The 14,427-nt window shown below is 41.0% G+C and overlaps 1 protein-coding gene across 9 annotated transcripts in view; it reads right to left on the reverse strand.

The window, feature by feature from the left end:
* Positions 1-409: 409 nt before the first annotated feature.
* Positions 410-14,427, reverse strand: part of REPS2 (RALBP1 associated Eps domain containing 2) — a 237,995-nt gene continuing 223,977 nt past the window's right edge. For all 9 annotated transcript variants that reach the window (XM_067023194.1, XM_067023190.1, XM_067023191.1 and 6 more), the window contains one exon: positions 410-5,939. In XM_067023194.1, the coding sequence (XP_066879295.1) occupies positions 5,871-5,939 (69 nt within the window). In that variant the 3' untranslated portion in view covers positions 410-5,870. The remainder of the gene's footprint in view (positions 5,940-14,427) is intronic.

Here is a 14,427-nt window from a genome sequence, read left to right on the forward strand (position 1 = left end):
CACTTGCCTAGATGATCTCAGATCCCTGGGAACGGTCAGGGCCTGGTGGTCTCCAGTGGCCAAGCTTATGAGCCAAATCATGGCCGATTCTTCCACAGTTAAGTTTGGCATTTGGAACTACTAGATTAGAAAGATCCTATGTGTGGCCAATTTGCATTCACAGTACGGAATAAAACTGCCACCTGATAGGAGACTGGTGGCTCCTAAAATTACCCAAGTTTTAAAGATAAGAAACTGCAACTGGGGCGCCAGGTTACTTGGTTGGGATTTAAAGCCACCCCTTCCTGATCCCTCCCCTCCCCTTGCACGCTAGGTAAGGACATTATGATGGAAACACAAAGAATGCCAAGAAGATGAGGCAAAACACCTGACCCACAATATATTGACTGACACCAAGACTCCACCAGAGTCACACTTCGTTATCGGACATTTATTTGTTTTTTCACATAGCACCCCAGTTTCACAGCATGTACATTTTCCAGAGTTGGAGATTCTTAACCTACTATGTTCTCCACAGACTTTCCAACAAGTGTGAAAGAGAGGCAGTAAGGTTAGCTTGAGTCGACGAGTCACAATCCAAATATAGGACACCCTGTATTTATTTATGTTTAAGGTCAATATACATACAGTTCCCAATGCTTAGCACATGAATGAGACTCTGGCTGAGTAAAATACTAACACAACTTGATAGCACATTATCATGAAAAGACAGAAGGCATCAAATATATACTTCGCTGTTCCTCATTTTACTGTTCAATGTAACTGTAGTGAAAAAATATACATTTTTAACTTTCCAGGTTAAAATAGACCATCACCTCATCATCTCTCCAGGCCCACAGCTACAAGGAGTAAAATGGCTCTTCCCACCTCTGGCTCACTTGAACATCGGATTTGTGCTGAAGACAAAAAGAATGGCTAAAGGTAAGGGTACACCCCAGCTCCCAGGCTGGCTGCAGCTGAAGCCCTCACACAAGTTACTTTAAAACAAAATAAAACCAACACAACTCAGTTGATCCAATCTCCATACAAGGGGGTCCCTGCGCCACCTGCTCCAATCCCAGGTCGGGGCTCCCTGAAGGACCTTTAGGATCCAGTCCTGATGTCCGACATAGTGCTTTATGACAGAACTGGGACCAGAAGTTTCCCTACCGCAGCCCTCAAACGCCAGTTCTGGCCTGCTTAAGTTCCAGTGTCCTCTGGTCTTCAGAATCATAAACCACATTCCCCAACCTCCCACAGTCATGAACTTAGCTTAGAGCAGGGCAGTAGAGCCCCCAAAACACAAAAACTAAACACTCCTCAAGTGCTGAGAGCAGAGCAAGACTTCTGTCACTAGAACAAATCCTGTCGATTGAAACGCTGTAATGCCTTTCGGAAGAGGTTCCTTTATCAATCATATGCGTCAGTAAATGTAGAAAATAACGAGACAAGCCTAAAAGTGACCGTGCACCTGGGATGTCTCCCCACATTCACAGACTGGCTGTTTCAGGGAACACTTAGTAAGGCAACCTCTGAAAGTCTATTTTGGGGAGAATCGGTTTATAATGCTCTTCATGTCTGGCCCTCTTGGTCTGCTGTTCTTACAGCTGCTCTTGGGAGGGTCACATAACCAGCTACATTTCTCACTGCACACAGCAAAGTGGGGGGGCTCCTAGAGTAAGACTCTCATACATTGCCGCCGATGCCTAATCCGTGGGCAGCCTCCCTTAGCCTGGGCTGAAGGGGAAGCAGAATACGCCACTTCAGGACTGCAAAAGCCCACATCCCCCCACTTCTCACTAGGAATTGGAACCACACTGAGTCAAAAAACTATAACAAAGCACCCAGAATTCAAGTGTAAATTCAAGTGATCCTTTGAAATCAGTTTCAAAAGAGTACACTTGAAACAGAGTAAACCAGTCGGAAAGAGAAACCAAAGTTACTAGAATGTTCTCTTTAACTAGAGAAGAAAAAGACCTCTCAACAGAGATTTCATTTTGTTCACATTCATCATGTTCAAACCACAGCCTACTGAGTCCTACTTCCCAGCGATATGGGAAGATCTGGGTGCTATGATATCTGTAATTCTTTTTTTAAAATATTTTAAAAATCAAATTCCCTTAGTGATATCTTGTCAGGAGGTGTGATTCTAGCCTGTGCTGAACAAATGTTTTTAGCTCTAAGGTGTAATAACGAAACTGAGATCTTTCCAACTACTACATTTGCAAATGTCTGTCTTAACTTCAAGAAAAACATCCATTCCAGATTATTTTCTTATTGATCTTCTAAGAGCACATCTATCATTACCATGGTTGTGAGCTCATCTAAGAAATGGACAAATGTCATTTAGAAACGGACTGGAATCAAGTCACATATGAAGAGGAGAATGCTTCATGATAGTTCAGACACTACTAGGAAATCAAAGAAAAATCCATGTTTTTGATTACTCACCCTAAACTGTGCCGAAACTGAACATGTGCAACCCAAGTAACCCAAGATATATTGAAGAAAACTATAACTTACTACATATTGAGTTCATTTCAATCACAGTAGTCTATTTTAAAAACAAACTCCCATAAGGAATACAGGAATGGAATCCATTCAAAGCAACAGCTGTCAAAAGTTCTGCCAAGAAACTCAGGGTAATTTACTGCATCATGAAAGATGAGGTGTTCTGAAGAACAAATACTTCAATCATATTCTTTCTCTTCCGATTTTATTTTTTGCTTTCAATCCAAGAGAATTATCTAGATCTAAAACTCACTAAGAAATGTTTTCATATTTTAAGGCTGATTAATTAAGTAAATAAAATTCAACATGGTACATAGAAAAAAACCTTCTAATCTATTTTTAGTAATGCTAGTGGCAAGAGGACTCAACTGAGAATCCATAAAATCCCAACTCTGCCACCAGCTCCCTCCTTCTATGGATTCTTGGACTAGGAACTGTGGTTTCTTAGGGCCTTGGTCTCCCCACAGGCAAACGCAGGATACGGGAAGGGGTTCTCTCATCTCTGACATCCTACTGTGCGATGAGAAGAAAATGGGCACAGCTCCCAGCTAAGCTGCCTCCTTCTCCCAACCAGACCCAAAGCACTTCTCTAATATTTATAAAGCAGTCAGATGCCTCCAACTAAGGCAAATGTCTGCCTTGATTCCAACACACTCCTCCATTACAGAAACCTACCTTTTGGGTTTGCTTCATGGCTGCTGGATAGGGAGGTGGCCAAAGCAATAAGCCACACACCAGAGACACTGAGGTACCCAATAAGCTGGTGAGCTACTCCTACCGTGTTTTCACCCTTGGGACTATGGGACTCCCATGGAGGGAGTTAACACTTAACAAGAAAGTTATTAAAGCCTCGTGGATGGGGGCAACATCGACCTTCTGCCCAGAGACTTCTGCCCAGCACGGTCTTATGCTTGAGTAGTTTTATAGAAGAGGTATAATGGTGATATCCATAACCCAGCCTTCCTATAAATCACATTAAAGGCTCACAGAAACATTATCAGGAGTGATAATCCTAAATTAAATAAAAGTATACAACCTACGAAAACAGAGAAACAGAGGATGAGCGCTAGTTAGGTAGTATCATGTTCTGTGTGTCGGCGGGGGGGGTGTAACTGTTTTTTTAAAAAATCCTCTTCTAGGCAACTAAGAAACTGTGGTCACTCTTAGGTCCGGTCAAGAAGGTGGGGTGGAGATATTATTGGTGTGGGCTTTAATGCAATGCCTATGCTAAATTACTGGTTAGACTGTGCCACGCATGAGGCTTTGATTGTCCAATGCAAGTTTTTTCCTTTAATGAAAACCAAGCTAACTAAACAAAACCCCAACCTCCTAATTTGGCTCACTCTGGCCTTGGCTTGATGGGAGAAAAACATGTCAATATTTTTAAAATGCATAACATAGACTAACATTCTTTCGTTTATATGTCTACTTAATGGATATGAAGTACTATCTGGAGTGTGTGCACATGTCCTGGAAGACTATGAGATGAAGTGCATACGCTAGTCTTTCCTGGATTGAATGGAACAAAAGGCAGACATGATATGAAACGTCTGTGACAAGGACACTGTTGATAAAATGTGTTGCAGCCCCCAGATCTCAGAACAAGTGAAAAGAGGTTACCTAAAAAATGTGCACTCACCCATTCATAATCTTAGGAAGGGTTTAAACTGACTCTGAACCCCTCCCACAGGGACAAAAAAGGCAGCCAAAAGGGAAGGAAAGGGGGACGATAGAAATAGTTCAAGTCCTGTGATTTTCAAAATCCAAGCAATTCAGAATCCTTTAATATGCACAGAACAGAATCAACAATTTGGGTTTTTTTGGAAAAACATCATCTGTTTGAGCGTTTCTCTTCTGCCATTAAGCTATTTATAAAGCTTAATGGAGTAAGAAAGCATTAAAAATAAAAGCCTACTTCTTCTAAAAGCAGTCAACTCTATTGAAATCAAAGGCTTAGTCCCGCATACCGCAAACCTATCCTAAACCACTTCAGAAAGGACCCGAGCACACCCCACCCCTCTATCCTAAGAATCGGTAAATTAGCAAAATGCACAAGAGACCGCATGTCTTGCCATCCGTCTCCTGAAGTGATGTTAAAGCTGGCGAGGCCGGATACCTGGGAGGGTCGATCAATTCCCACTTTCAACTTGAGCTTACAGGAGAAGCAGAGGCTATGTAAATTTCTATAGAGTACTGGCTTCTGCAATTTGAGCTTACTGTTTTACATCACTTACGCTGGAGTCGGTTGGGCGCCTCTGAACTGCACATAAACCAATCCCTTCCCAAGGGTACACTTCACAGAGAACAAAATAGTCATATATCCAGTGTGAGGCTCGCCTTTCTTTCATTATTTCTTCATACCCAATACACTCACGATCCGGGTTAAAATAACAAAGACAAAAATAACTACCAGAGATTGTTGGATTACTGGTAACAACCATTGCCCCTTCTTCCCTAGTTTGAATACCTGGGTTCAAACAACAAATATTTATCAGTCCAAACAGTCTCATCAGCCGTTCACATTTGATGGGTGGTTTCCAAATTCATGCATTTACAGCTATGTTAACCCATGCAGGATAAAAGTAGAGATCTGGCAACTATTTATTTAATTTGATCGGGCAAGGCAGTTCAGGCAGATTGTTCTTGCCCAAAAATCTACATGAAAGGGCTGAGTTGTCTGGGTTGACGGCTTAGCTGGGCCAAGTTAAATAGATCATGGACAGAACTACTACTTTACAGAGGTGTAAAGACTGAATAAGTCTTTGCCATTCAATAGAAAACAACAGTCATGTATTATTTATAGCTAGATATAATATCAAGATGGCACTCGAGAAGCAATTTTTGGCATATAGTGGTGGAGGGCACAGCGCCAGTCTAAAGCTAATGCTTTTGTTTTCTTCTACTTTTTGTTTTTATTATCATCATGCCAAAGACTATCCAGCTGGAATCACAATTATTCAGGAAACCAATCTACTGTATATGATATACATACGAAAATAAAACAAGCATCCTGAAGGTACTGGATTACAAGGTTTTGTACAAGTCATAAATTCTTTAAATAAGTAATGCTCTAAATTGTTTTTATTTGCTAGAAGATTGGTTTGGGGTAAGGAGCAACATCTAACACCTTGAGGCAGTACTTAAGAATGGGGGGTAAATTCCACTGATAGTTACAATTTCAAGTGTGATAATCAGTTGTACTTTTTCCACCACAGTAAAACGTACACGTGAAGCATAGGAGAAAAGGTGATATGGATTATATTCCGCTGCTAAGAGCTTTTGACACAGTCTCAGACATCTACGACAAGTAGCTGCGTTGAAACATTCAAAGGAAAGATCTTGGCAGGAAAGGTCACCCACTGTTACTTGAATCTTGGGGGTCACAACACAGTGACTGGACGAAGTTGTTCCAGTTGGTTTTCCAATGCAATCCGTTCTTGATGAACCTCCTGAGTTGTAGAAAACAAAGAGAAGAGAGGCATCATTTCCTGGGTTCATCCCTACTTCATCAGATACTGATAAGAAACTTATGACTGGACCCACAAGCATTTAGGTGCCATATGACTCAAGGACAGGTGGACTGGGAGGCATCATATTTACAGCTGGTGACCGGACACAGGAGGCTTCACAATATGCAGTCGCTCGACTCCTTTCTTAAGATGATGAAATGAAACTGATTGACCAACCCTCCCCACCCCCCACGCCTAAATCTCACCCTCGGTTTTAACAGTGGCTGGCACAGAATGATGTTAAAAATTTAAAAACTGATTGGAAGGGAGCAGAAAAGCAAAAGCAGGCTCCTAAGACTGAGAGGCGAGCCATCAGGACTACATCTCTAGTTGCAATCTCTTCTTTCCACTCCAGCGCCATATTGGATCAGGACTGAGGGATGAGAAAGGGCACTGGTCGTCCTTCTACCAAAGTGTCATCCAGGCTCCTGCACAAAATATGGCTGAAGGTGTGACTTCTTGGCTAAAGGTAGAAAACAGGATCCACAATCTGCTATTTGGGAATTCAAACTTTGAGCCCTAAAACAGACCTACTGGCAGGGAGAGACAGGGACACGTAAAGGCACTCTGAAGTAGAATCAGTCAAGGTGGGAAAGAATTCTGTATAAAGGCTCAATTCTGAGACGTCCCAGAAGAAACAACATGCTAAGAGTAGCATGGAACTCAACAAAAGTTTACTCACCCACCCTCCTACCCACCATCTGACAGTCTTTGAGTATCTATCTACTATGGGCCCGATTCTGCTCTGGGTGTGATGATACCACCAAGGAACAAGATAGATCAAACCAATGCCCTCACAGGGCTCATACTCAAAAGGCCAGAGAAAGACAAGAAAGTCGGAAGAAAAATAAAAAACAACCAAGATACTTTCAGAAGGAAATAAATAAGATGATGTAATAGAGAGTAATGGGGGATCTGGGAGAAAGGTGGAGAGGGTGGTCCGGGAAGGCTTCTCAAAGTGGATGCTACTGAGCAGAGACTTGAATGAAGTGAGAGGTGAGCCACATGAAGATACAGGCGAAGGATATTCAGGGAGATAAAATGGCAACCACTAAGGCCCCAAAGGAGGGAACAAGCTTGGTGTGCTTGATGAACCAAAAGGCCTGTGTGACCAGAGCAGAGAGGACAATGAAGACCTTGGCAGGAGCTAAAGTCAAAGAGTTAGGCAGGCACCTTGTGGACAGAATAAGGAGTGTGGATGCCATTCAAAGTGTACGGCAACGAGGACTTTGAATCAGGAAAGGCATTCGGCCTAACTTAGAATTCAGAATTTTCACTCTGGCTACTGCGTAGACAATGGATTGTAGCAGGACAAGAGTGGAAGCAGGGAACAGTCGGGAGGTTACTGTATGGAACCAGGTGAGAAATGAAAATGGCTTCGATCAGGTAGCAGCCATAAAGACAGAGAGAAGGAGATGGATTCTGGAAATAAATTAAATCTAGAACTAATAGGAGATGTTGATGAATGTGATATAGGAAAGAAGGAAAGGAATTTGGGATTGAGCAAGTGGACGGCTGGTAGTGTGGTATTAATTGAGAACAAGAAGATTGGATGAGAAATGGGCATTTCAAGGAGAGGGTTGGGAATGAAGCATCTGAGATGTGTAGCAGATGTATTAGGAGAAAAGTTGAATAAGCAGTTGTAAATACATGTCTAGAGCTTAGGAGAAAGAGAAGTAGGGCTTGAGGCATAAATTTATGAGGCTGGATGGCCTTCAAAGCCATAGGATTATGTAACATCACCCAGCAAAATAATATATTGGGTTGGCCAAAAAGTTCGTTCTGTTTTTCCACAGCATCTTTCAGAAAAACCTGAACTTTTTGGCCAACCCAATAGATGAAGGCTGCAGGTAAAGACAGAACTGAACATATATACCAAACTCATTCCCTACTGCAACTCTACTAAAACAGTTGTTTTAACTGGGGGGGGGGGGTGCGCATGGTCACAGACACACAAGGACAGGGAAGACAAAAGGGAAGAGGTGATAACAATAAAGCTGGTAAGCTGGAAGGCAAACTGATGAATGCTGAATGAATTAGCAAATCCAAGAAAAATAAATGTGGGGATTCTCCTAGGTGCTGAATACATCTCTTCCAATTACTCATCATGGAACTGGAGAAAATAACCACAGGGTGGATTCAGGGATAAACTGAACCCACTGTGACATGGACCTGAGCTACAACTCCACCAATCACCTGACTTCCGTAAGCTCCTACTCTAACTGGTGGATCATAGTGATGTTTTGGGTCTCCTGGAATAAGTATCAGTTCAGAGCCTGTGTCCAGTAATCTCCCCTAAATCTGATGAGTCCCTTTTCCCCAGTGCACAGTCACACACTTTGGGAAAGGCCGGGAGAAAGATTAACAATATAAACTTTTAGCCGCAGAGTACGGTCCTTCCTAAAGGTGACTCACAGGACCCTTTATTCAAGGGTTCTGTATCTGTAAACTGACTTAGTCTGGGAACTGACTGAGAAGCCATGACTAGAGCTCTGCTTGATGATTCTTCAGACTTCTGTTCACTAGACCTAAAACTTTTTCATTTCTACAGATCATGTAAAGAAAAATGACCTGCAAGCTAAGCATGCGGATAAAACAAGAACCAATCTGATTTTACATAGAAGAATCCCTGAAAGACTCAAATTGGCAGCACCAGATACCTATGAAAGTGGGAGTGAAAGAGGGGAGGACGATTGGCTTAAATCAGTTTTGCTTGAAAGTCTGCTTCAGAAGTAATTAGATCCTCGAATCCTTCCTGCCACTACGGTAGAACACTGAAGATTTATTCCTTTGAAAGGTAAAACAGATGGCCTCTGGATTAGCAATACAGAGGTACAATTAAGGACTAGAAACTGGACTGGAAATAGGGGGATTAAATGAATACCCTGAATGCTCAGAACCAGAGCCCTCTCCTCCAATGAACCAGGTCTTCCCTCCATGCAGGAGACCACAAGAGTCTCCTCCCTGAGGACTCCAACGAGACCAAGAGGAAACAGCAAATGACACTGTCTTTGGGGGTCCCCCAACTCTACAGCTCAGCCATACTGGGAGGAGAACGAAGCTCAAAGTTGACAAGCCCCACAACAGGCTATGAACTTGCAAAACGCATTCTCATCCTCCTCCTAAATATAAGCAGAGAAGGACCATCAGCTATTGAAGGAAAGTATCTAATTAGAAGTATATACAACAACAAAGAAAGCAAGAATTGAGGAAGAAGAAAAACTACCATTAAGAGAAGATATTACAACGATGAAACAAGAATAGGATGCCATTGAAAAGAATCAGAGAACAACAAAAAAAAATGAACTCTTGGTTATTAAACACAGGAGATTTAGAGTTTAAAAATAAGTATGTCTTCACATATAGACAAAAGAAAGAAGAGAAAAGAAAGAAACTAGAAAAGAAAAATTAGAAAACCAAACTAAGAAGTCCAGTGTCTGAAAAATATCAGGAAGGGAGAACAGAGAAAATGGGGGGAGGGAGGTCAATAAAAATCAAGAAAACTCCCAGAACTGAGGAATATGGGCTTCCCAATTAAAAGGGCCTACCAAATATAGAGACCAGCGCATAATAGTGACCTACGCCAAAGCAAAGGTGGGGGCAGGGGGAGGCAAAAGCAAAATGCAAAACAAAAATGAGGTCACATACAAAGATCCATAAAACAGAATGAAGTGTGACATTTTACAAAATTTTATTTTTTATTATCATATGGTAAAATTGACTTTTTGCTTTTATTGTACAGGTCTACAAATGTTAACACATATAGATTTGTGAAACTACCATCACAAAGAGGGTACAATACAGTTCCAAAAAGCTCCCTGGTACTACTCACTGATATACAAACCTTCACCTCATGCATAACCCTTGACAACCAGTAGTCTGTTTTCCAGCACTATAGTTTTGCCTTTGCAAGAATGTCAAATAAAAGGAATCATGCAGTATGTAACCTTTTGACACTGGCTTGTCTCAAGCAGCATAACACCTTTGAGTTTCATTCAAATTGCAGCGTGTATCATTCCTTTTGCCTGATGAGTACTATTTCATCGTACTCTGTTTATCCATTCATCCTTTGAAGGACATCTGAGTTTTTTCCACATTTCCGCTATCATATAAAACGTCTATGAACATTTGTGTACAGGTTTTTGAGTGAACATAAATTTTTCATTTCACTAAGGTAGATACCCAGGAGTGGAACTGCTGGGTCAGAAGGTTAAATGTATATATAACTTCACAAGAAAATGCCAAACAGTTACTCAGAATGGGGTATCATTTGGCATTCTCACCACCAATTCACGAGGGTTCCAGTTGCCAGCACTTGATGCTGTCACGATTTTCTGTTTTAGCAATTCTATTACTGTGTATACTGGTCTGTGATCATGGTTTCAATTTGCATTTGCCTAATGGCTAACAATGCTGAATATCTTCTCACATGTTTACTTGCCATCCTTATATCCTCTTTGGTGAAGTGTCTGTTCACGTCCTTTGCCCATTTTTAAATTGAGTTGGTTGAGCTTTGAGAGTTCCTATTACTGAGTTTTGAGTTCTTCATATAATCTGGACACTAGTCCTCTGTCAAATACGGGGGTTGAAAATATTTTCTCCTAGTCTGTAGCTTGTCTCTTAATTCTCTTGACAGTGTTTTTGGCAGAGTAAAAGTTTTAATTTTGATAAAGTCCAATTTATTGATTTTTTTTGTTATAGATTGTGCTTTTGGCATCATTTCTAACCCCATGTCACAATAACTTTTTCCTATGTTTCCTTCTACAGGTTTTATACCTTTATGTTCTACATTTGCATCTATGATCCATTTCAAGTTAATCTTTGTATCAGGAGTGAGGTGTTCAATCAAGGTACCTCTTTTTACATATGGATGACCAACTGTTACAAAACAATTTCTTGAAAAGACCATCCTTTCCTCAATGAATTGATTTTATACCTTTGTCAAAGATCAAATGCCTATATTCATGTGGTCTACTTCACGACTCCCAATCCCTCTCCACTGATCTATCATCGATCCCACGCTGTCTTGATTACTGAAGCTTGATACTAAGTGATTCCTCTACCTTTGTTCTTCTTTTGCAAATTTGTTTTGGCTATTCTAGTTCCTTGGTCCTTACATATAAATTACAGGATAGGCTGGTCTATATCTACAAAACATCCTGTTGGGATTTTGATTGGTTGCAATAAATCTATAGAGCACTTTGGAGAAAAATAGTATCACTACTACGTTGAGTCTTTCAATCCACAAACAGCATATGCCTCTCCCTTTATTTAGGTCTTCTTGGATTTCTTTTAGCACCATTTTGTAGTTTTCAGTATACAGATCCTGTGTTTTACAATGAATTTATACTTAAGTATTTCATTTGGAGGAGGGGGCGAGCTATTATGAATGGTATTGTTTTTCAAATTTCTGTGATCAGTTGTTTGTTGCTTGTATATAGGAATATAATTGCTTTCTGTATGACCGTATATTCTGTGACCTTCATAAACTCAATTAGAAAATGAAATTTTAAGAAACAGTTCAATTTGCAATAATGTCACCAAAAAAATGGAAACATGTTTACAAAAGACACATAATACTTACACACTCAGAACAACTGAGAGGAGTGTTTTCTAAAATCTAAACAATTAGAGAGAAAATCTTAAAAAATTTATACTACCTGATTTCAAGACTTACAGAAATCAAGACCGTGTAGAACCAATATAAAGATCAACAAATAGGGGACAGACTGAAGCTGGACTGGGCCCAGCGTGAGGCATCAGGTGAATAAATTTTGTTTTAAGGCCGAACAAGAAGTTTAACCTTACACGAGATAACTGTGAATTACAGCAGCCACAGCAAGAACGTTTTTTTGTTTGTTTGTTTGTTTGTTTTGCGGTACGCAGGCCTCTCACTGTTGTGGCCTCTCCCGTTGTGGAGCACAGGCTCCGGATGCGCAGGCTCAGCAGCCATGGCTCACGGGCCCAGCCGCTCCGTGGCATTTGGGATCTTCCCGGACCGGGGCACGAACCCGTGTCCCCTGCATCGGTAGGCGGACTCTCAACCACTGTGCCACCAGGGAAGTCCAAAGCAAGAACTTTTAACCAGGACAAGCTTCTCCATTTACAAGGTGCCCTAGAAAAAAAAAAGGTTCTCGGCCAAGCACTCACTAAAAAAAGAAGAGGGCAAACTATTTTTCCATCTCTTCATGAGCTTCTGGTGGCCAGGATAAGACCAGCTGGGACATCCCACTCGCTCCAGAGCCTGCAGAATCCTGGGGAAAACTGGCAGAAGAAAGCAAAGGCTGTGTGGCTGACAGGGGCTTGGTGCTCCGGCCAGGTGTCAGGCCTGTGCCTCTGAGGTGGGAGAGCCAAGTTCAGGATATCGATCCACCAGAGACCTCCCGGCTCCATGTAATATCAAACAGCAAAAGCTCTCCCAGAGATCTCCATCTCAACCCTAAGACCCAGCTCCACTCAACGACCAGCAAGCTACAGTGTTGGACACCCTATGCCAAACAACTAGCAAGACAGGCACACAAACCCACCCATTAGCAGAGAGGCTGCCTAAAATCAAAATAAGGTCACAGACGCCCCAAAACACATCACCGATGCGGTCCTGCCCACCAGTAAGACAATATCCAGCCTCATCCACCAGAACACAGGCACTAGTCGCCTCTACCAGGAATCCTACACAACCCACTGAACCAACCTTAGCCACAGGGGGCAGACACCAAAAACATCAGGAACTACAAACCTACAGCCTGCAAAAAGGAGACCCCAAATACAGTAAGTTAATCAAAATGAGAAGACAGAGAAACACACAGCAGATGAAGGAGCAAGGTAAAAACCCAGCACACCAAACGAATGAAGAGGAAGTAGGCAGTCTACCTGAAAAAGAATTCAGAGTAATGAGAGGAGAGATGATCCAAAATCTTGGAAAAAGAATGGAGAAAATACAAGAAACGTTTAACAAGGACCTAGAAGAATTAAAGAGCAAACAAACAATGAGCAAACACAATAAATGAAATTTAAAATTCTCTAAAAGGAATCAATAGAATAACTGAGGCAGAAGAACGGAGAAGTGACCTATAAGATAAAATAGTGGAAATAACTACCACAGAGCAGAATAAAGAAAAAAGAATGAAAAGAATTGAGGACAGTCTCAGAGACCTTTGGGACAACATTAAACGCACCAACATCTGAATTACAGGGGTCCGAGAAGAAGAAGAGAAAAAGTAAGGGACTGAGAAAATATTTGAAGAGATTATAGTTGAAAACTTCCCTAAGATGGGAAAGGAAATAGCCAATCAAGTCCAGGAAGCACAGAGAGTCCCATACAGAATAAACTCAAGGAGAAACATGCCAAGACACATATTAATCAAACTATCAAAAATTAAATACATAGAAAAAATAATAAAAGCAGTAAGGGAAAAACAACAAATAACGTACAAGGGATTCCGCATAAGGTTAACAGCTGATTGTTCAGCAGAAACTCTGCAAGCCAGAAGGGAGTGGTAGGACATATTTAAAGTGATGAAAGGGAAAAATCTACAACAAAGATTACTCTACCCAACAAGGATCTCATTCAGATTCCACAGAAAAATTAAAACCTTTACAGAAAAGCAAAAGCTAAGAGAATTCAGCACCACCAAACCAGCTTTACAACAAATGCTATAGGAACTTCTCTACGCAGGAAACACAAGAGAAGGAAAAGACCTACAATAACAAACCCAAAACAATTAAGAAAATGGTAATAGGAACATACATACTGAGAATTACCTTAAATGTAAATGGATTCAATGCTCCAACCAAAAGACATAGACTGGCTGAATGGATACAAAAACAAGACCTGTATATATGCTGTCTACAAGAGACCCACTTCAGACCTAGGGACACATACAGACTGAGAGTGAGGGGATGGAAAAAGATACTCCATGTAAATAGAAATCAAAAGAAAACTGGAGTAGCAATACTCATATCAGACAAAACGACTTTAAAATAAAGACTATTACAAGAGACAAAGAAGGACACTACATAATGACCAAGGGATCAATCCAAGAAGAAGATATAACAATTGTAAATATTTATGCACCCAACATAGGAGCACCTCAATATATAAGGCAAATGCTAACAGCCATAAAAAGGGAAATTGACAGTAACACAATCGCAGTAGGGGACTTTAACATCCCACTTTCACCAATGCACAGATCATCCAAAATGAAAATAAACACGGCAACACAAGCTTGAAATGATACATTAAACAAGATGGACTTAATTGATATTTATAGGACATTCCATCCACAAACAACAGAATACACTTTCTTCTCAAGTGTTCATGGAACATTCTCCAGGATAGATCATACCTTGGGTCACAAATCAAGCCCTGGTAAATTTAAGAAAATTGAAATCATATCAAGTATCTTTCCGGACCACAACGCTCTGAGAC

The sequence above is a fragment of the Kogia breviceps genome, chromosome X (genome assembly GCF_026419965.1).
Source record: "Kogia breviceps isolate mKogBre1 chromosome X, mKogBre1 haplotype 1, whole genome shotgun sequence".
In the NCBI taxonomy this organism is placed as follows: Eukaryota; Metazoa; Chordata; class Mammalia; order Artiodactyla; family Physeteridae; genus Kogia; species Kogia breviceps.